This window comes from Topomyia yanbarensis, chromosome 2 (assembly GCF_030247195.1).
Source record: "Topomyia yanbarensis strain Yona2022 chromosome 2, ASM3024719v1, whole genome shotgun sequence".
Classification (NCBI taxonomy): domain Eukaryota; kingdom Metazoa; phylum Arthropoda; class Insecta; order Diptera; family Culicidae; genus Topomyia; species Topomyia yanbarensis.
Window position 1 is genome coordinate 328,791,315 of NC_080671.1, and position 24,212 is coordinate 328,815,526.

At 35.9% G+C, this 24,212-nt stretch overlaps 1 protein-coding gene across 5 annotated transcripts in view; it reads right to left on the bottom strand.

The window, feature by feature from the left end:
- LOC131683853 (calcium/calmodulin-dependent protein kinase kinase 1-like) overlaps positions 1–24,212 on the bottom strand; it is a 461,007-nt gene that overhangs the window by 425,264 nt on the left and 11,531 nt on the right. For 3 of the 5 annotated variants that reach the window (XM_058966206.1, XM_058966209.1, XM_058966211.1), the window contains exons 2-3: positions 18,826–19,442; positions 2,986–3,787 (exon numbers count right to left, since the gene is read on the bottom strand). In XM_058966206.1, the coding sequence (XP_058822189.1) occupies positions 2,986–3,004 (19 nt within the window). In that variant the 5' untranslated portion in view covers positions 3,005–3,787; positions 18,826–19,442. The remainder of the gene's footprint in view (positions 1–2,985; positions 3,788–18,825; positions 19,443–24,212) is intronic. The other 2 variants (XM_058966207.1, XM_058966208.1) reach the window with 2 other exon arrangements.

The following is a 24,212-nucleotide window of genomic DNA, read 5'->3' on the forward strand; positions in this document are numbered from 1 at the left end:
AGCCACAGCACCATAAAGGGTTTTACGATCAAAAATTGGTGCAACAAGATTGTATGTAAATCGGTCGAACTTTTTATTATAAATCAAATCATGTTTCTTATGCAAGTTCAGTTCATACAGAATAAAGAAAAAATATGGACTCTAATATTCATTCTAGCGAATGCCGGGCGTTTCATTTGACTTCTTCCATCAAGTTTTGCGCAGCCTCCTTGGAAGTGCTCATGTCCTTGGGCACCACCTGGACGTTGTTCGCGGCATACCACTCCATGACCTTTTTCACGTAATGGCAATATACCAAATCCACTTAAAAGAGAACAATTGTGTTACTTGAGGGCAGGGCCGTCAAGAGCCGGGTAGGGCCCCAAAACTGGAATTACTGCGAGGCCCTTCTAAACCTACTTATTTGAATCTTGGAATTGTATGCATTCAACTGTTCAAATCAAACTATATTGGATCTGTTGCTGTTTCTGTTGATCAGAGTCTTATTATGCTAGTATATAGTGCTTCCATAGGAATGAACGAGGTCGAGGAACAAAATCTGCGACTGCGGAACATTAACCCAGCAGTGATCGATTTCCAAGGCTTTCCTACACATCCAACCTTTGGCGGGGATGAGCATCTACTGGAACTGATAGGTAAAGTATGTAACACAGAACGAAACGCCAAACACAAGATTTCCATCTATATAGAAGATAATGCAATGGAAGTTCAACTACATGGCCTGCTGAACACAATAAAATTCGTATACTTGGAGAAATTTCATTCATGAAAATAAGTACCAGTGGTGCTCGTGTGCAGGAGATGGACTTGTTGTGCATAAACCAGAAACTTCTTACCTTAAAAAATATTTTTATTTTTTTATTAACGAGTGGGCTAAAAACTTCAAATGTCAATATTATGATCAATTTTTTTGCCAAAATTTGTAATGCCAAATACTACCAAAAATGGACCTTCCATCGAAATTGGTGGCCCGCTTGGAAAATTTTGACTAAATTGTAGGTTTGTGCTAATGAAGACGTATTGATAAAAACTTCAATAAATTAACATCCCTAAGTTTATTGAAATCTGGTTGTTCTACTGATACACTATATTATAAACAAAAGCAGCAAAAAACAGTTGCATAACTAAAAAGTTTCTATGTACTATACTTAAAAGAGAAGAATTTTTTCCAATGAATCAATGAGCTTAAATATTTTAATGGTCGAATAATCTACAATGGTGGGGTTTATGTTCGACCCCCGGGGCCCGGATTTTCTCTCTACGGCCTATCGATTAACAATGGTTGTAATATGTATAACATAAACAGTAAAGCACAAGTTCATTTTCCCAATCCATTTCCAACTCCCGACAATAACACGATACTCAGCATAATTATATCTTCTTTCTCAATCTAGCGTGAGGTTAACGACAACCACAACACCAATTAAACAATATTGTGTGCATTATCTAAAATACATCGGAAACCGGTACTTTGACTATCGCGTCGGTTACCCGACGAGACGAGAGAGTCTCAGTGACAAAACGAGACTGCAGCCAAGTACGACTGTTGCTGACTTCAGAACTTTTCGTATCAAACCTAATATTTAATAAAAGTGAAATGGAGACCAGGCTTACGTAAGTCACCCAGTTGTATCCAGTTCCATTGTGTCAACTACACAGTACGGATAACGTTCAATAAATTGACACAGACAAAATAAATCATTTTGCATAATATCCTTAAACACGTGGTTGAGTGTGATACAACTCTTCCCTAACTTAACAGTCAGCGTACGATTCTAGAAAGCACTGTGTTAGAGATTGTGCTGCCGTAGAATGTTGCCCTTGACTACCACTAAAACATCTATGAAAGGGACTAATTTAATTTCTAAAAGATAAATAATTTGATTTTCCAATAGAAAAAGTAATCAGTTTACTCACATTATTGCTTGACCAAATTTTGATCGCAACACCCTTTATATGCGCAGTAAAATAGTGAAACAAACGAATATATGTACGAACAAAAAAGCTTATAATATTTGTGTAAACATCCGTTAAAACCCTGGCGTCGACAAATTAGCATATTTCTACAAAACCTATACTTTAGACCGGCATTTTTTTGTTTTTTTCGGAACACTGCTCTACAAACCATATGCCAATTATGACCGTTTACCTATAGCTCTAATTCACTCACAAGAGTTTATGTTTATATGGTGAAATATATGGAAAATCGGAAATACAAAATCTCCCACAGTTACTCTACATACCTCAAAACTTGAAATTTTTGAAATTGTCATATTCTAAGCGAAATAGAGAAATAAAAGCAGAACTTAACATTATATTAGAATATCTTTTTACCAAAAAGTCGGATCAATTTGTAGTCTTCTGCAATGTGGATCCTTTCATCTTCAGCTATACATCTAAAGATTTTAGGATACATTAGAGGATGCTAGCATTTTTTACTGAATTTATTTCCGATATTTCTTATATTTTTACATACAAATTGTGAGTAAACCATAAGTATCCAAAAAAAATTGTATTTGGAGTACGTCTTTTGAGGCCAATTACCATTCGATTGAGTGGTATTCCGAAAAAATGTCAATTTCCGTTGCCTGTGTAATATACATATGTCGGTCATTTTGAAAACTCTATGCAATCAGTTGTCAATTCATTCAAACTCAGTAGCGTTAATTTTTACACAACTTTAACGCTCGATATCGATGTCTGTTCTCCGTGGTAACATACCGAGTGAAAAACGGTGTATACCAACGCATCATTGTATAAACAGCTGACTCCTTTTATCATGCATTTCAATTGTCGTGAAAATGAAAATGTATATATCTCAAAATGAACCAATTTGTTGATTGATATTGTGATGAAGTTGTTTTACGTGTATAAATCTCCCAAACCATTAAAACACAAACACACAAATTAGAACATGAAAAATGCGTCACCCTAATAAAGCAACAAAACTGCTCAAGCTCGACCAACAAGGTCCGCTTAACCTACCTGAATCAATTGTTGCCATCGACGATGGCGAGACTAATGGTTGTAGATTATCACTACATCGGTCTGCCTGCTGTTGATCCGTTTCGCCGAGCTCACCGTTATCAGACACCTTTGATTTGCTTGCTATCCCGCGCCTGTCACACCCCACCACCACCACCACTGTCGGCAAGCTCCGAAAGCTAGCCGCGCACAAAGCACCGGAAACCGACAGGTAATTCTATCTTCACACTGCCGCTTCCGTTAAGCTTCCTTTGCACATTCGCGTTGTTTTCCCTTTTCTTCGCACTTCCTAAGCCGGGCTTCGTTCAAGATGGAAATTCATATAACTGCCACTGTCGCAAAGTGATTGTCCTTACTTTCTTCGCTCTTTGTAAGCTTTCTTCCGCTGTTGCTTCCTTATTCTCCGGGACGCTGTTATAGCAGACTTTGTGTCACTCGAAACCAACCTTTTTTCCAGCTATGTATTACTATCACTTCAGCAGCTTGCTCCCCTCACCACCGTTGTCGTCAATGACTTCTTCAATTAAAAACTTTGCACTTTATCACTTTAGCAGTTTTTTTCTTGACTTTGGTTTCAACTTTTCTCCGGGCAAACCGTTTTCACATGCAACATAAATCGAATTTCTACCTCCTGAAGCAACAATCGACTTTGACTTTTCTTTTTTCTCGGACACACAACTGCTATTATCAGAAATTTATTTCAATCAGCAGCTAACAACGGAAATCGGCGTGGCTGCTTCGATGCCAGTGCAGGACCGTGGAAGATGGGATTTGTTGCCTACAGACGAACTCAAAGATTTACCTATAGCAACCCGATTTGCGATTACCGAGAAGTAGAGAAAAGAAAGAAAAACAACATTATTCAGGGGAAAAATGCTTTATGTACTACATTTATATAGATTTCAAGGTATCTATCGTCATCGCCAGGTTGAACTGTTGCTATGTCTGGCTGGTGCTGTTGCCTAATGATAATGAACATTATAAATTATTCAATTGCATACGAGGGTAACAGTAGCAGCCCGCGCGGTACCGCAATCAATATTGACCCTATCACATTAGCGTTGGGTAGTGACGTCATCGGAGAAGGGGATATGATGCCTGAGATATCATAACTTGCACTAGACTGTTATTAATCGATCCCACAAGGAGAGTAGCTGTTATTACCACGAGAAATCTGTAGAAAGGTAGACAACACCATCGCAAACAAACTTAATTGTACACCAGACTACATGTAAATATTTATATTCGATTTTTTAGCTGAAGATCTAATTATCAAATTAGACAACTTACACTACACAAAATATCTTCACGATCAATATCCGTAAAATTATTCGTTACATACATTTTTTTAGGTGAGAGCACCTAATTTAAAGCATGCAATCTTTTTGTTCATAGTTTAAATTAGGATTTGCGTTAAAATCAACAAACCGATACAATCAATCCTTGGCTTGTTTATATTAAACAGCTAGTTTTTTCTCGAAGTGCTGAACACATCACAAACATTGAGATATTTTATCTTATGCAGTAGGAGGAGAGAATTTGCAAAATTTGGTTGACTTTCCCAATTGTTGTGCTATATCGTCAGGGGCGGCAAAACACTTTACGCCCGAGTGGGTAGAAAGCATAGGGTGAGGGGTCCATTAGTATGGATTTTTTTCCCTTTTCGCAATGCACATGCTTACATTACATTCACATTAAACCACGTTCGTTTATGCCAATGGAATTGTGGTACATTGATGTTTTCAAATGTGTGTAGTGCGAGATACATGCGTTGCTCATCTATTTTTTTTGAAATTGTTCAAAATTTCGAGGGGGTTATTTTCGAGTGGGTAGTACTACCCATACTACCCACGCTTTCCGCCGGCTCTGTATATCGTTACAAATGTAAGCAGATTCCGATGATTACTGTAGTGCAGGGATTTGAACTATTGGTTGTCAGAAGGCTCTCGTTAGTTTAAACGGTATCAATCAATTCTATTTGAAGGATCAGATAAAAAAATAAAAATAACTAACTTCATTGAAGTTTTTGTGCTTATTTGTGTTTCGCATAACGTAACGAGTACGAACGTGCACAACCAACCCTGTACAATCGAGAACCGGGAGCCAATTTCAGTACGTAATTATACAGCTTTTTCCATCGGGTATCTCCATCTAACGTGCACTTCGATTTGCCTCCGTACCACTCGTTGCTTCATTTTGGATATAATTACCCTAGCACGTCAATCCGCTGTCCAAGATGTAATCTATGACGCTGTTTAAAGCGTTAGTCCTTCTATGAAATGTGCGGGCTTTTTTCTGTTGTACATTTTTTCCACAACTTGCCCTAGCCATCAGATCTGTCCAGAAGTGACATTGATTTGTGGTTTAGCTGACATTTCATGCAATGGAAAATGCGCCACAAAAAAGGGTTTAGTCGTACCACGCACCGAAGGGAATCGAGCTTCGGCTGAATGTTTTATGTCAGCCAATAATTCTCTTGTATTACCGCACGGGTAGTCATTATTGCGACATGTGACGCAAGCCAAGTGCGTACTTGAGCCATTAGATGTTACCGAAAACATAAACATACGGCATTTATTTATTTCTGGTTAATTGCATATGGAAACCTCGACAGGGGCAGTCTCGTAGACAGTGATGAAGCAAGTGATGTCTAGTGGATATAGGGTAGACGCTCCCTAATTCAACTCACCCCCGCGATTGGTCTCATTCTCTGATGCAGTAAACTTTAAACAATGACCAGCCAAAGTTGTTTTTCTTTCGACGCAAAGTAATATTTTTACGGAGCTGTCAGCAAATTGTTTAAAAAATCGCGGTAAAGCTTTCATTTTTCAGCGATTTTCAGTAATTGTTCAAAAAATTGCTGAAACCCACAATATTTTTCACTGAATTTATCAGCACTTTAGTTTTTCGCTACATAAACATTATCCAGTAAAATTATAACTGATTGTTCGGCAAAATTGTACTAACATTACCGAACCTCGTCAAAAACTTACAAAACAGTTACAGCTAATCATCTGTCAAGTGGCCATTTTCAGAGGAAACTGCTGACTAACCAGTATTTTTGACGTTTGGATAGCGCGGATTGCGGAGAGTTTGATAACCGCATTGTTTTACTGAATTGGTTACCGAACGGTTTGCTTTTCAAATCCCCAGCAAAATTTTTCTGTACCTATTAATTTAAATTAAGTGTGTACAGTTTAAAGTAGTCAAAGCAAGTTTTATATTTAATGTTGTATTTTATTATATTGCTTAGTGATCGTTACATTTCTAATTCAATATTATATATGTATATCCACATCCTTATAATTTTTATAAATCGCTTAATTACTATGAGCTATAGCAAATAGGATGCAGTAGAAATGTTTAAACCTTCTTCTCAGGTGAATAAAGGAGCTACACTAGACTGCCCAACACGAATTTTGGAAAACTCAATTAACCCACCCTTGAGTCCATTCCTAGTTCGAACAGGAGTCTCTAAGTGAAGGTTTTCTGGGTTTTTCCGACAAATTACATGAAGAAAGCACACTAAGTTGCACTTTCGCCTCTTGGTGGCAGTTTGCAGGTCAAAATAAAAAAAAGATAATTTGATTACATAGGGTGGGTGCTCCTATAGTTGAGGTGTATCAATAGTTGCAGTAGTGGGTTATACGCCTATCTAAAGTACCAACCATAACCAAATATTTTTTATTTGTTCATCACACCAAATACAAATATGTAATTTGTATTTGATCACAGTAAAATCATGCTACAATAAAACTGTTATTCTTAACATTTGATCAAATAACTATTGAAAAAATAATTTTCTTTGAATATTGAGCTCCCTTGCACCTATAGTTGATCTAATGTACCTATTGTTGCAAGTCCCATAAGAAGTCAATGGGAATTACAACAATATGAACAGAAATTAGCGATTATACCACTATTGGTACATGTGTTCCTATAGTGGTACAAGCGGTTTTGAATACATAAATTAGTTAAAAAACAATCTTTATATTTTTTCTATGGAATATGGATTGAAAACTTTCGTTTAACGTATAAACATCGCCCATAGATCTATTCATCGATCTTTTATCAAAAGTTTTCCTCAAGTATACGACTATTGGCACATCAACCATACAACTTTGCCAAAGACTGCAAACCAATCCAACTTCCTTGGGAGACGTTATTAAACTTCGTCAGTTGTGCATAGTACCTAACAGCACATAGTAGTGAATCAGTAGTTGATTCCCACGATTTTTTTTTCAAAATAATGATTGGGTTTAACCGAAGACTACATATCAAGTAGAGTGGCAACTCTGTCTAGAATCTGGAGACAGGAACGGCAGTACCTCTTCGGGGTAAAGGTAGTAGGGGAAACCGAGGAGATTTGAAACAGAGGAGAGTTGAAACAATGGCCATTACTAGCGAAACAGTACCGTTAGGGATTCAACACTAATCTATTTATTTTATTTATATCGTGCCCACAAATCCTCCAATACACGCTAACTACGTTAAATGAGTGGTTGAGTATTTACGGTAAACACACTACAAAAACGAGCAAAAGTAAGTTTTCGTTGTATTCTTCAAATTGGTATAAATAGGATATTAAGTGATGTTTTATCAAGAAAATATCATTATTATGTAGTCTTACTGTTAACATTTATGAATTGTATTCGTTTTTTCTATCTTTGCCATGTATAAATTGTAAATTGTGGAACAAGCCTTACTTCTCGACCTAGGAGAGTTGAAACACCTTGTTTAAATTCTCCTCGATGTTAAACTTCTAGTCTTATGGTAATGTTATAATCACATCAACGTTCCTGAACTAATAAAAATAATCAAGATTCTTCTTTCCTGAATTGACAACAGTGGTCAACATTCTCAACTTAATGGTTCTAGGTTATTTATAACCTCGGAATATTCATTTGATCTAATTGTTTACTCCTATCAGTTTCTAAAGCTTGGAGCGAAGTAACCATAATAGACCTTTCTCGTCAGACCCAACCCCCCTTTTTCTTATTTTTTATCGAAAGATTTCATATTTTTATAAACATTTCCGTTAGAATGAGACTTTTAGAGCGATTTCCGAATTTTTAATGATATTTCAAAAATTGCGAATTGCAAGAATGTTGAATATTTTTTTCACCAAAGCAAGAATGGTGAGACGCAAAATATGCGTTTCGGCAGCACTGTTTAGGATATTTTAATTTATTTTATCGGGAACACTGTAAATGAAGTGGTGAATCGCGATACTACATTCATTCATAACTGAGTGAACTTCACCCTGTCAAGTTTGGCTTTTTGTAAACAAAGTCATAGAACTTTGCACGAAAATGTTTAACCTCACTTTTCTGACAGTTCAGAGAGCTTGTTTACTCGGAGTTTTTGATTCCACTCATTAGAAAGAACTTGGTTCGAATAACTTAAATTCTAACACAATTTAAACAAGCTTGCTGAGCTGTAATTTTTTCGAGCATTGTTACTCATGTCGTTTTTCATTAAAATATACCGGGGCAGTGGATTGCACTGGTTTTGCACTTTCTAGCAGAAGTGGGAATGAAACACGTCTAGTGGCCTACTCTTCTGCTAGAAAATGCAACACAAGTGCAATCTACTGCCCTCGAGTTTTTCAATGAAAAACCCCATCAGTTAAGCTCATTCCGGAACCGGTTCGGATTTCTGAATGGAGTCAGTATGGTTTCCAACTCAAATGCAACAACCGCTTCCGACTCAACCGGTTTCAGAATCGGTTGTTGCATTTGAGCTGGAATCCATACTGACTCCATTCAGGATTCCGAATCAAATTCCAAATGGTTTGACCGGGTAGGAGCGGTTATTTAGAGATGGTGCAATGGACCAATTTACGATGAATCCAAGAAACACAATGTTCGATGCAAAGTGGTAGATTGGCCGCAAATTATACAAATTCACCGTTGTCAACAATTGCAGCAAATCAAAGAACGTGGTCAAGTTTAGTTTTTTCACTGCCTATTTCAGGAAAGTTTTTGATTTTTCCTGCATTTCGCCACATGCGGTCACTGGCACGGTCAACTATAAAAGCACAGGGAACAGACGTCCATCTTCGGCATTCAACTTGTGTAAAATCTCTAACAGTTTCGAAGGTAGTTGGGATATCCAAATCAGGTGGGCTACTGTCATGTTTTTTTTTTGTGGCTGAGTTTGACAGAACTGACAGCGGTTATTCCTCTAATCAGTCAAACTAGTCCGGAACCGGTTCGGACTTCCAACATGAATTCCAGCTCAAATGCATCAACCGATAGAGACGGAATCGGTTGTTTTCTTTGAGCAAGATTCCATACTGAATCAATTCAGGATTTCGAACCGGTTCCGGAATGGATTTGACGGATAGTTGGGATAGGTTGGTGTGGTGGCGCTAGTGTTTATCGTATAATAATTCAAATGTTTACACACGATTTTTAAATATTTTTGTTCGATCATGGATGTCTGTTCTCTGTGATAAAAGTATTTATTTTTCGATTATTGAGGTTTTAACCTTGAGGGCATTAGCCCGAGAGCGTGACACAAATGGGGTTTTTCATTGAATTGCATTAGTGTTGCATTTTCTAGCAGAAGAGCAGGCCACTAGACGTGCTTCATTCCCATTTCTGCTAGAAAGCGCAAAACCAGTGCAATCCACTGCCCCGGTGTTTTTCAATAAAAACGACATTAATGTAATTTATATATTATTATAAATTTACAATGTTTTTATAAAAATATCGCGCCATATAAAAATATAGACTCTTCGCTTGTTCGAAAAAAAACTCGAACTTGATCTTAGTATGCCGGTAATTTATTTTTTTTTCATTGTTGACATGGTTCAAAATGTACAGTTAAAATTTGTATGTTCCGTTTGGAATCTATTAAGATCTAGAAACAACTACATACAATTATAGTAGAAGAAAGAGCACACGGTCGGAATTAGAATTTTCACAGTGATTTTATCGTTTTCCGCTATGCCATGTACGAGACAGAGTAGGGCCGGGCCGGAGCACGTCTGATGAGAATGATGTCTTAGAAAAATATTAAATAAATTGACACGCTGACGACTCCCGGCGTTATACATTCCCGTACAGGACAATGTGTAGTGACAATAGTCGTACTGGCGCTTTAGTCATGATATGTGCAACGAATGAATGCTTTCGTTGTTACCTGGGTCCCAGGTTGTTACCATCAGATGGCCCGTAGTCGCAATTCTCCAACTTTGTTTATCTCTTTAAAACTAATAAATAACCAAGCTACACGTTTATCTGACTTTCCTGCCTCACTAGCTGTAATCAACAAGGTTTATATAAGGGGCAGCAATAGGAACCAGATTTTCTTTGGAGCTTCTCGTAAGAAAAAATTTTCCACATCCTTCTGGAGGCCCTTTGCGAGCAAAGCAATAAATTTCAACGAATTATCTTAAGCTAAACGACATCTAAATTTCCATAGCATTCGGATCACAGTTCGAGAATAATTCATAGCTCAGGCGTGAATCATAATATTTTTATTTGTTTTGAAGACACGGTATAACGAGATCGACATTTTACTTGGGTTTACTTACAAATCGTGACACGCTTAGGATCCATAAATAATCGCATTGCAAAACCGGGATACGGAAGTACAAAGCAAATTTTCGGCAGATCAATAGTAAAATCACAAGTGATTGTTAGAATATGATGATCAGTTTCCATACATATTAAAATTATGTCCTAAATAGTCGCTAACCAGAATAGATAGAATGGATGCTGTAAAATAAATGAATGATCTTGGCTCATGATTTTATGAAAAAAGGTAGCATGTTGAGATTTTTTACAGCTGGACATTTGTAATTATTTGATGATTTTGAAAATGATAAATGCTAAGTATTTGTTAAACATTATTTAAAAATAAACTCTGCGAAGGCGATCTTGATTTTTGAGCACGTATCACTTGTTCCGAAACCGATGTAGTCGAATATTTTGCACAGTTCATTCTGCGAATGCTCAATACAAAACAACTACGGAAGCGGTCTTATCGGCAGACTTGTGAAATATTTTTCTTTGGAGGTCAATTAAAACTGCGGACGATAGCCGGCTGGACATTATCTTGCCATGTCATTTACTTTCCCTTTCCATCGTGTTGATTTACGGCCTCCAGTGAACCTACATGTTCTTGTTACTACTAATTGACACGCAAACCATCCAAAACAGTTTCATTCACTACTCCGAACTACTGGACTACTGTCGAAGCTTCCATTATAGTAAAAATCCGGTAGATTGTAAATAGTCGAAAAAGGCTTTCATAAGACTATCTAGTAGTATTACTAACAGTAAGAATGATAGCGGTTTTTCAACCTATACTAATCTCAGCCATGATCAAGTTAACAAAACAGAGCCGCTCCGTTTTGGACTCAAAAGGGTACTTTTTCTAAAAGCGGTCGGTGTGCTGTAAACAATAAGTAATATTAGTGTAATGAATTATAACGAAAGATACTTCTTACCGGTAGCAATGTTACCGATGATGGTAACAGTTTCACTGCCTTTTAATGAAAAGCTGTATTGCAATTGTTAATCCGCTTCGATTTTCAGGGGATTTTCATGAGCCACGATTGGGAGCTAAAGACACTGTACATAGCAAAGAAACGACGATGGAATAGAAATTTCGATTCAAAAAGTGGAAATTCAATTCCAAACAGAACACGGCGTTTCAACGTTATTAAATCATGCGATAGCGAATCACTGGAATATGTGAAAGTAGAGATGTTCTTATTTTGATTTGATACGTGATGTGATGAACAACCACCAGATTAAAACGATTTTATATTCGGTAAGATTGGCATTAAGTAGTTATAACGAGAAAATATAATCACGAATTTTTTTATGCTTAACACTCGTTGTCACTTTTTTGTTGCTCTAAATAAAGGCCCATTTACACCCTCGGTGAAAATGAACGTGAACTCGATGCGCACCAAATTGATTTTTACAATATCTCACTTATTAGTGCATAGAAATTGATGAAAATAGAACTAAACGATAGTACATCAATATACTTAGCGAATCCATGCACAAATATTCGATATAATTGAATCAATTCAATGATATTCATATTCCCCGATCATTTTAAATATTTCACGGTGAAATATGTTCGCAGTGGATATTTCACTTATTCACCGAGAGTGTAAACGCGATGATGGACGGAATTGATGCGGAGTGGTGAATATAAATGTCAACGCTGTTCACGGTGAACGTTCACCTTCGAATACCAAATTGCATTCTGACAAACTGTAAACTGCCAGTTGAGCGTGAAATCATTGTTCACTGATGAAACTGTTCACGACGTCGTCCACCGTGAACAATGGAAGGTATTCAACACATGTTCACGTTCATTTTCACCGAGAGTCTAAATAGTGCTTAACATGAACGTAGAATGAATTATTGTGGAATCGCGGTTGCCAGATCGATTTATGCAATAGCATACAGTGTAAATCTTCAAAGTCTGCAAACTTCTGCAAGATACTTGAGGGAGAAAAGAAGTGCGATGATTTTTATAATAATCCAAAATGTTAAATATTTGTTGAAATTTCATGGTAAACGCTTTGTATTACAAAATATCTGCAATCTGCAAAAAATCTGCAGTGTAATTGAAAAATCTGCAGATTTTCTGATAAATTTGGAGAACTGGCATCTTTTTTTCATTCACCACTTGAAATTCATCCAAATGGTGTAAAAAAATGGGGAAATGAGTCAAGATGGATCTTCAGAATATGGGGTGAAATGAGCAGTTCGCCGATTTTTTGAATTTTTCAATAGTTAGAGGCACTTAAAACTGACGACAATATGAAATTTCGACTCAGGGATAAAAAATGAAGCATTTTAGCAATTAAAATTTTTTGACAAGAAACGTCTATTCAAAATAAACCAAATACTACCGATATGGATACCAAATTATCTGTTTTTATAAACCCGTATCACTTGTAGACATAAATAGTATAAGTGGTCATGTCAACCATTTTGATCAATGCAGAATGTCCTAGGGGAATTGGTTGGACAATAATACAAAACTAAATATATACGAAAAATGGGTATCATATTTCTTGATTTTACAGTTATAGTTAATTATTGGTTAGGAAAAGTATCTTACTATTATTACTGCTGATATCAGTGTAGAAACTCCTGCATTTTTAACCAAAATCTAACATAAATTTTCATAACAAGTGTTAGTTTATACACTGTGAACAATAATGTGAACGTGAACGTAGTGTGAACGAATAAAAATGACACAATAATTGGTTACTTGTTTCAACTCACATTTCAACTTACCTCGGTATGAGGAGAGTTGAAACAAAGAGAGCACAGTTACAAAATTCCATATATTGATATATTAATTCGTTATTGATTTGTACCAGTTATTCTGATGTAATTCAATAAAACATAAACAGAAGTAAGAAATTTAAAAATAAGCAGTCATCGAATGACAGTTTTTGTCGATTTAGCTAATAAAAACAAAATATTGTTTCAACCCTCCTCGGTCTCCCCTACTTCCCATAGTAATGCAGGCACACATTTTCACTTTTTCGTTGACCTCGTACAACAGAGCCGCTGTTACCTCCGTTGATTCTCATTTATATGGGAGAAGAAAAGAGATGTCAGTCTTCTTGATATGTAATCTTCGGTTTCGAACTATTTAGTACATGCTTTGAGTCACCTTTGACTACAAAATTTTAGTTCAATATTTCACAGCATAGAGCGCGCTAACACTAGCTTTTAAAGGAAGAGTGATAGAATATGGACTTATTGACAAGAATTACAGAAAAATGCTTGTTCTACAACTTTGTAGAAGACAACCAATTTCTATCTATTTTCGTTGGTGTTGGTGCCCTCTATTTTATGAAAAACCAAAATTTTCTAGTTCAAGATGGTTCATAGCATTTTATCAATTTTTTTTAAATACTGTTCACCTAAACCCAACCATTATTTCTTAAAAAAAGAAGTTCGTGAGAATCGACACTAGATTCCGTTGATAAACCGATCACAATTTCTCCATTTATATTTAGGTTTCTATAAATCATCTGCCTAATTCCAAAAGGTGAATAATTGATCTTGTGATTATGTTTGCAATAAAGTTACAACGAGCTGTTGAGGTTTTAATATGGGTAGGATTGATATGAATTCCTACCTACCACTTCCTAAGCAACTCTTATCAGATAACACTAGTTTACAGCATTTCTGAACTAAATAAGCTGGAGGTCATTTTCAATGTAAAATCGTGTGCTGAATCCGAAAATGAGGTCCAAAAAATTTACAGCAGAACAATTCTCGAGTTACAGTGAAAAAATGAATCTAACATTTAAAATGAAAAGTACGTTCAGTAAAATCCAAATATCTTCGGTTGTAGTGCATCGATATGAAATATTATAATGTTGAATTAAATGTAATTAATTAGGATATCAAAAGAAAAGTCACACGAAATGTTGTAGGACTTTTGAAAAACTTTTTGCTGTTGATGGAGAAATGCGAATAACTTCTGAAAAGGTCGTAATAAAACAAAAGAATCGCGTTGTTAAAACAAAATTTAAAATATCTCGTGAACCACTACATTTCAGAAAAATTTTGTTATGAGCATTTTGATTAAAAATAGCGTTTAGAATCATATTAAAAAATAAAATGGCATTTTTGACTGCAAATAGTATGAATTATAAAAATATGTCAAAAGTTGATAAAAAAACTTTTTTATTGACAGTTTCCCAAATGACCCAAATATACTGAAAAAGTACTTTTACATCTATAAAACGACAAACATTCGATTTTTGACATTTTATGATGGGATAACGCGAATAATTTTCAAAAATCACACGAATTAACTGTTTATGTTGGAACAATATTCAAAATATCTCAAAAACTATCGCATTTTGGAAAATTTTAGTTAAATGCATTTCGATTTAAAATAATACATTGAATTCTGTAATGAAATTACAGTTTTGAATGTATTTACATTATTTACAGTATTTACAGTATGAAATTTAAAATCATGTACAAAGTTGTTGTTAGAAAAACTTTTTTACCGATAAGTTCTCCATCATACAATTACATTCAAAATGTTACTTTTTTCTTTAGGTTTTCGTACACAAAATAAAAAAATAAAAATAGATTTTTAACACAATTTTTTATTTTTGTGAAAAATGGCACAATATTTTTTTCAGTGTAAATTTTTTTCATGCATAAATATTTATTCCCTGAAACTCGTTCTCTGAAAGTTATGCTATATAAAATAGAGTAATGGAACAAAAAAAAATTGAAATTAGGGCACGTAGAAATATATACGCCCTTTTGAAAAATTGCTCTTGTATCAAAATATTGCAATTGTCAGAGAAAATCATGGAGATTCATAAACCGAACACAAATTCAAAGTTTCGTTCGAATCGACGATGGTCATATTTTGTGGTCGGCGGGTTTCTCATGGAATCCCTCTGATCAGTTACTCAACTATTATATATGTTCCAATAATAAAATTATTTGTGCAATTTGTTTGGCTAATTTTGAAACATGACACTGTTTCTGATCAGTTTCACAAATGATAATGGTGTTTTCGATCATGCTACTACGAGGTTTATTTCGGACGTATAGTGCAGATTAACAGCGATATGTTACACAATCAATTCAAATATGCTTAAAATTATTTTTCGAACACATCAAATGTGAAAGTCCATTGTGTTTCAATTCTAGAACATCTCAAACTTCCAGCAAGTTACAATTGCTACTTGGCAAACTCAAGCGTACCGAACTAAATAAAAAAGATGTTCGTGTCGTGAGAATGCGAGTGACTGAACCTATTCCTTCTTATTTAACTATCGAACGCAAATCACCGAGGGAAGGCGTAACCTATAAGTAAACAACGCTGATCTCCTGGCCAATTTGTTGGACGTTACCAGCACCATATGTCTGATATGTTCGAACTGGATAAAGGTGACTTCCGAAAATCGAAGCTCCATTTTCATCTTCAGCAAATGTTTCATATCGCGAATACTGTTAGACCGTCTACCATCATGTTAGACCGAAAAACCACGTTTTGTTGGTGAGAAACAATCATCTTGATAGAAAATCTCGCAAGACAGTCCACAGAAGATAAAATTAACTGTTTGTGCTGCCACACAGTGTTGTTGCACAAAACCAAATTCCATACTGTGTTATCGAACTTTTCTTATTAGTATAATGCTACTTTTATGATACATATTCTTTAACTGATTAGTTATATCTATAACAACATAATAATAGGATAATTTGCGTTTGATTTATTTGTTATTGGCACTAATCACCATGCAGCTCCATACCAGGAAAAAAATGAAAAATGTCGTTTGTAAACCCCTTCAGGCAAAATAGGGCAAAATGAGAACTTGAAATTTGAAATGTAGATGTTATTTCCCACAGAATGCTTAATATTTTATCGCTCCGACCTGCTTCACCGGATTGCATAGAATACATTTGTGAAAAAGGAATCTATTATCAGACCACTTAAAATATATTCGTAAATAACGTAACTCAAACAGATTTTGGACCATGCGTTAAAATGATAAACAAAGTGCTTTAAATTGCCTTCATTACGAAACTAGTTGTACTTCCATTAATATTGAAAGGGTAACATGTATTTAAAATTAGCGTAGATACTGTGGTTCATAAAATAAAACTCATTAGAATTGCCTGACACAACGACGTTTAAAATACTATTAAAAAAAATTTCTCGCTCAGTTATCACAGAAAACATCAATATTTGAAACATAACTTTTTTAGGTTTGTCCGGGCTCCGACCAACGTTAACCGCATAATAAAACATCGAATTTTACCCTCTTTTGACACCAAGGCAATCGACTGTTTGGGTGTTGAAGATGAAACCGGCCTTGGTATCATTTTTATTGCTGCAGCATATTTCCCTATCAATGCACTGGCGAGCAAACTAATTTCTTGAAAGGAGACTTACAAAGAAATTGGTCGAAATTCTTCGTAATCGGCTAAACACCGATCCTGGAGAAATGTTCAAAGCAATTCAAACGGTAAATTACTTGTTTAATGATTACTCTGCTGATTATTATTCAGTTCTGTTTCCAAATGGTCCTACGTGCTATTCGTCTATTCGATCAAAGTCACATTTGTAGTTAGCGTTGGATTCTGATGAGACGAAGTCGAAAAGCAAATTCCATAACTAATTTTGCTATAGGTTTTGTGCCCCTCACGCGCAAATGTGGTTTTAAACAATATTCTTCTCAGCGTGGAAAAAATAGTTTTCATCTAATTTTTTCTCCACTAAGGAAAAATATAGCATTCTCTAAAAATTATCATCAAAATGCACGTGAAATCTCAGTTAGCCGAAAATATGTAAACAATGCAATTTTTAAATTCGGTTTTACAATAACCATGTAGACAAAGGTTGAAATTTTCGCATGAAACGAAGGCAAGAAACATACAACTTTAATAAAATATAAACAATTATGGACTTGGTTCATTATGAAATATTGATAATAAAATGTAAAAATGAAGACATTTTTTAATAAGTTTATCATATTTCTTACGTAAGAAAAAAAAAAAAAAGAGAAGTAAACATACTCTTTTGATAAATTCGTTATAAAAGGGCCAGCAAATTTATCTTTTTGACTCACACCGTCACTGTTTGTCGTCACGTTTGAACAAAGGTTCTGATTCTAAGAGCTTTTTCTGGAATCAAAACTTTGGTTTGGTTCAACAAACCTGTACAAGCGCACTGGGCTTTTAATTATATAAAGATTTAACTAAATAACTGAAACACGGATATCTCTCCAGGCATCAAGGCTTAATAAAACTGGACATTAGCGCACTTAAAACATTAAAAATACGTCTAGTCTAGAGTTATTAACCCTAGAACGTTGCAGAAATGTACCCCACGCCATCTTTGGAGCCGTGTGAAGACTAGAATTCGGTATTTACGAACCTGGAAGCATAACCATAATTCAATTTAGAGTTCATAGTAAGAGTAGGAAAAGGTGGTAAAGTCAGTTTGCTTTTGGCCTTCGTTGAAGCAGGAATCAAAGTTTGCGTAAGGTACATTTGTACCCCAGTGTTGCCGTTAGTGTTTCGTTCTGTCTGTGGAAATGTGACTCGTAACAATACCAGTTTAAATACCGATTGTAAGTAAGAATTAGTATCATGTAATCGTTTTTAATCATTTATTCAATTAATTTAATTTAATTTTTAGGTAGAAAAAATCGTTCTCATTTAAGCTGATTTTTACTTCTATTTTGCATAGTTTTTTTTTAAATAATGGCTTAGAAGTATAATTTGCGCACAGTAACTGCTGTAACAATAGCATCGCGTGTTATCAATGTATTACTGGCCAGAAACAATTTTTTCGTTTCAATTTCCACCCCCTTTCGTAGTATTTTTCAAATCCCGATTTTTCAACTTTCACTCTTCCAAATAATTGCACTATTTCAAAAATTCCATTTTATGCCGTTTCTAGACCATTCTTTTTACTTTTAGAATCATTTGATTTTTTCAAATCGGTTGAAAATTTGCAAAGTTGTAATAATTTTTGTGATAAAAGTCAAAACCGCAATTTTTTAACTTTTTCTGTTCAAGCCAATTTATGTATAATTGATTCAGTAAACTCCGTACTTTCACCTAATCAGCTGTTTGCGCAATTAAAAGACGAAGAAAATGATATATTACACAATTCTTTTGTTTGCAATTTTACCTGCTAAATTTGCGATCAAAGCAAGGGGTACGTTTGTACCCGAGTGCAACGTTCTAGGGTAAGAAAAGTGTAACTTTCTGGGGCTAAATATAGCTTGGCAACCTTTGAATTTAAAGAAATGACATAAAAGATAAAAACCAAAATTCTAGTTTCAATACTTACAGTATACTACAACTGTTAATCCACCTGCCAGCTGTGATTTATAGCAGCTTCTTCGCATACGTGTGACCCTACCGATCGACGAAAGCTCCTGTCGGCATTCAGCTACTTCCAATTAACTCCCCTACCGCTATAAGTACGATGAAAACAAGCTCGTCAATGTGTGGTGTTGCGGCTCTCCAGTGAGTTCCTCCGGTAGGAGCGGTAATAAATCACTCCGTCTCCGGTGGAATACGTGCTACTACAGTTCACGAATAACACAAACAACACAAAGCCAAAAGCTGGATGCTAACCACCCGACTTATAAGTTCAAATATAAACACCGACCGAAATTATCTGCCCGACTGGCGGTTTTCACTAGCAATTAAGGGAAAATCGATATAAACACTAAAACCCGTCGCGGCACACGAAGTTAGTTTGGCGGTTTTCCGATTATTTCACCGCGGCCTGGCATGAAATTTAATTATCTTTCATACCGGCATTTAATAAGCTGTAAAATTTCGCTTTCCTCGATAGATTCATTGGAATGTGCTAGTATCTAACTATAGTATACTGCACTGCTGTTGGTGGTGTATCGGTACGTTGTTACCTTAAGCTTTTATATGACCGAGGACTCCAATCTGTGAAAGAGAGTGTGGGAGATAATGTCAATAAATGATACCAAAGGAAATAGTAGCATTAAACATATATAATCGATTTCAATCCATAAAATTCCAATGTTCTTTCCCAAATTGAAAATTGATAATTAGTGGCATCTTATAACGCCAGTACGGAACGGGTTCCTGTGGACTGTTGGTGATCGTTTCAAGGACTATTCGTTACATGGTCGTTACGATAAGAAACAGGCTTCTGAAATAATTTCAAGAAATTTTATACCTATATTAAAACCTATATTGCATAGGTATGAACTTTTCAATTTTCGGGCTGTTACAGGTGTCAAGTAAACAGATGATATTTATAAATCAGCTGTAGTTTTGATAATCTGAAAGCCACGTGGGATTTCCACATAGGTAACGTAAAAATTACGTGCCTATGTTGCTATAACCTTGCCAATGTAAATGGAAAGACCTTCGAGAGTGGCATACGGGATAAAAATGATTCCATTTGCAATAAATAAAATCTAAGTTGGGAATGAATTTGCACATTTCCACATCATATATGTTAAAGCTGTCATCGTCTTAAAATACAGAAATGTTTGAATTCTAATGTTTATTGTAAAGTTATACGCACACGAGGCGACAGGACTACACACCAGCAACAGCGTTGGAATAGGTAGTACAAAAGCCATAGTGAATATTTTTTGTGGCGTGTGTCCTGTCGCCTCGAGCGCAAACAGCTTAAGGGGGTCTTCTACTCTCACAGTTTCAAAAAATCATTTTTTTATTTGTTTGATTTCAATCTATATGTATCTGAGAATACGCCACAGAAAGGATTTGGTGAAAATCATATTCCTTGGCATGTTTCTGAGAACCGAAAGGTACCCATCTCCGGCCGTTTCTGAGATACTAAGCGCGTCGCACCACGATGGCGCTTGTCTATGGAAAAATCTTTGTTTAAAGAATTCACCGGTCAATTCTTGACGGTTTATGTATATGCGAGCGTCTGTGAATGATTTCTTGTTCCTTTTTTTTTTGGGACGAGATTATTGTACGGAAGAAAGAATGCATCGGATATGTTGAGAAGCGTATAGGAATGAGATTACGAAAACTGAAGAAAGACAACAAAGGTATCGGTGGGAAAGGAAAGTGAAAGTTGACGGACAAATCAATCGGCCAGCTAACAAAATTTTATGGTCTTGCGATTCGGAGAAACTCAAATTCTGTAGAACATTTGCGAAATGCAATCTGGGCTTCCCTCGAACACTGCTCATCATCGAACGAGAATCCCCAACACTCAAAGTGTTCACCCGGCGAGGACAGTTTGTGCAAGTGGCGGGATATAATAGAAAGATTCTTAGGAACTCACACCCAAAACATCAATGTGTCTCTGAATAGTGGAATCTATTCCTTAGCGCCAAAACACATGCACAAATTCTGGCAGGCAGGTGGTCAATGTTGTGAATTATCTGGCAGTCAGTATCTTCCAATAACCAAGGATTTTCATCGATCTTACAAGCTATGGAGGTGATGGGAATTACCTTGGGCACTGAAGCTGAAAGATGCGCTACTCGACTCGACAGTGAACTCGTTCCGAACGCAAAGTGGGTGTTGCGGCAAAACAGGCCCGAAATCAACAGAGCGAGCAAAATGTGCAAAGCCAAGAACATTTTCGTGGTGAGGAAGGTGAGCTCTGCGGACCCGATATAGTAGATTATCTAGTAAGTTACAACTATCGAGTTATACACCGTACTTTATCTTTAAACGCGTTATCCCGAAAGTAGTATTTTTTTAGGTAAGACTTTTCCTAGCAGTACTGGTCCGATTTCCATAATTTTTTCTCCAATTGTTCAGAAAACATATCGCTATGTTTGCTCGAGAGGTATTTGCAAAATGTCAATTTTTTCCATTTTATGGCCCCTAATAGGTTAAAAAATAACGTAAATATTATGCTATATTTCACCCTAAGGAGGAAAAATTGGTAAAAAACCAAAATGCTTTCGCTTAGGCCTGCTAAGCCAAGACAAGTTTCGGCTTCACTTGTGTCTCATCGGCATAAACAGAACTTCTGCTCGAACGGGACATCACGTTTGATCAGTCGTTTGATTGAAACACATAGTGTGTTTTAGTTTTAAGGGATTTGCGTCAAGCCGGCGCTAATCTATTCCGACAATGTGTTAGTGTCGGTTTCTGATGAGGCGAAGCCGAAACGCAACATAGTATGAACGTAAATATTGAAAATTTTCACAAATCGTTACGTAACTTGTTCAAATTATAAAATAAAAGAAATCCCTCTCGTCTAAACATTGCCAACGAGACTATGATTAAAAAAATGAGTTTTCTGATTACAGATTACCTAATTTGCCACAACTTTACTTAAGCGGGCCCCATGCAGTTTCAACATCAACGTCATCAATGAAGTTTCAAGGTTGCGAGAGATTTGTCGTTTCGTCTTCGAAAGTAAAATTGAAAAATCGAAACATGTATCTTCAAAATAAAAAAAAGTTTCTAAATCCATTGAGTAAATGCTTTACAATTTATTCTCGAAAAAGTGCTAAATTTTAGGCCTCGCGAGTAGAAGACCCCCTTAATAGTGAAGCGAAGTAAAATTAATGCTCGGAAACATGGTTACAGTCACTATCACATTATTTCGAAACTGTTAACTTTGGATGCTTAGAATCATTAAACAATATTACAACGTAAAGAAGAACCTCACCTAATGATATAATTTTGGCGGTCAATCCTCCTAGAAGTAATTATAAAAAAAATACTTTTCAAACAAATTTAGTGCAAGATTTGATGTCTTCAGCAATGTTTTTGAAAATGCTATTTCAAACAACTTCATTGAATGAAGCTGGCTAGCACAGTTCGTCAATCTATTGCTTTGTACGCACCTTATCCGGGTTCGATACGACAGGTTAGAAATTTTTCTAACCTGAAAAAAGAACTGAAATACATTAATGTTAAAGCCTCCACAATCAAAATGAAAAAAACTTTATTGAAGTCACATCATAACTAATTTTGTGGAAGACATGGATGCTCCGTTTATTAAGAATATTAGACTATATGTGAATTAAAATCTTCAAAACAAGTTATTCTGATATTGCTGTAATTGATAAATCTCACCAGCTTTGTATAATTCACATTCTATGCAAGGTAATCTCTGAATCTTACAATAAAAGAAATTATTGAAAATAACTGGCCTTAAGAAAGTTGCTTAAATATCGTTTTAAATCTCGATATAATCCATACAGTCGGTGTTAAGTCAGATCGGACTAAGTGACAATGAATTGATTTCGAGAAAACGAGTTTCAAGTTTAAATCGCAACACCCTTTACGTTAAAATTCGAAATTAATTTTTGCCTTCACATTTTCAGCACAATTCTTTAAAAACACAATATCAACAACTTCACTGAAGACACCAAGTCTCTTACTATCCTCCTTCTCCCAGACCATTTTTCTGGCTACGCCACTGTCAATTAAACTGACGTTCCTGATGTGATGATCGCTATCCGTTCCAAAGATTTTATAAGAAAAAAACTTAAGCTAATAGGCTTAAAACTCTTGGCTTTTCATAGCTTGGGCGACCACCCCCCCCCCTCCCTTTGGGAATAAATCTAACAGTTATTTCTCGCCATGCTTTCGGGGTTTACCTGGTGGCAAGACTGGTAAGCATAATCTTTTCAACACATGTTTGGGAGTATCAAATCCCTTTTGCAGCAGCACGAGAAAGATTCCATCATTTCCGAATGATTTGTATAGATCAAAACACTATCCCAGAGAGGAGGTCATTTGAGGTCGTTTCGATTTTGAGAGAATTTTTATTTAATCTGTTAGCCAAGTTCAGACTTCAGCATTAGTGCATAAGTTTTGCCAGCCAACTCGCTCTGCAGTACGAGCTGACCTGAAAGCCGACTCCAGGGCTTCACGCTGTCGCCGGCTCCAAGCTTTTCTCATATCCTTCTTCATCACGATATGCATCCACACTTAGGGAGACATCAAGATGATCGAAAAGTATATATTTATGATCGGAGAGAGACGATTAAGTTTCGTTTGGAAAAGGATGCAACATAACTCGGATTTGCGGGTCTAGATCACTAATGGTCATTCTAAGCAGCTTTGACCACATTGGCCACCTATGACGGTTCTTGATGCCCCCGGGTACTTTCCAAGTTCGTAGGTTAATGTCACACCTTTTTCTCAGGGAATTCTTGACAGATTTTTATAAACTTGGTTTCAAATGAAAGATACAATACTCCCATGGACTGTTATTGAATTTCATTCATATCTGACATTTGGTTCCGGAGTTACAGGTTGTTTATTGCGACCACATAAGAAATAGGTTAAAAATCCATTTCTATTTGGAAGTCTAGATCACATCATTTCTAATTGCAAGTCTAGATCACTGATGGCAATTCAAAGATTCTTTTAATATAATGTCCACTATCGACAGTTCCGGAATTTTCGGGTTCTGGACGTATTCCAAAATTAGTCACCTCGATTACTCGGTGATGACTGAACCGATTTTCATAAACCAAATCTCAAATGGAGGGTATAATATGCGGCTGGGTGTTGCATATTCTATCAGCCTCCTCTCAACTTCCCCTCACACCATCTCTTTCTACATCACTACGAAAAACTAAAAGTATTTTTAGAAAAAGCACTTCTTTTATAATCTAGCCAAATATTAAAAGACGCCTTTTTACTACTTATGCGCAAATTATTAAGTATTGATGCCTTGATAGCTTAGTGTCGACTATCAGAGATAGTACTTCATCAGCATTTAACTTCGCA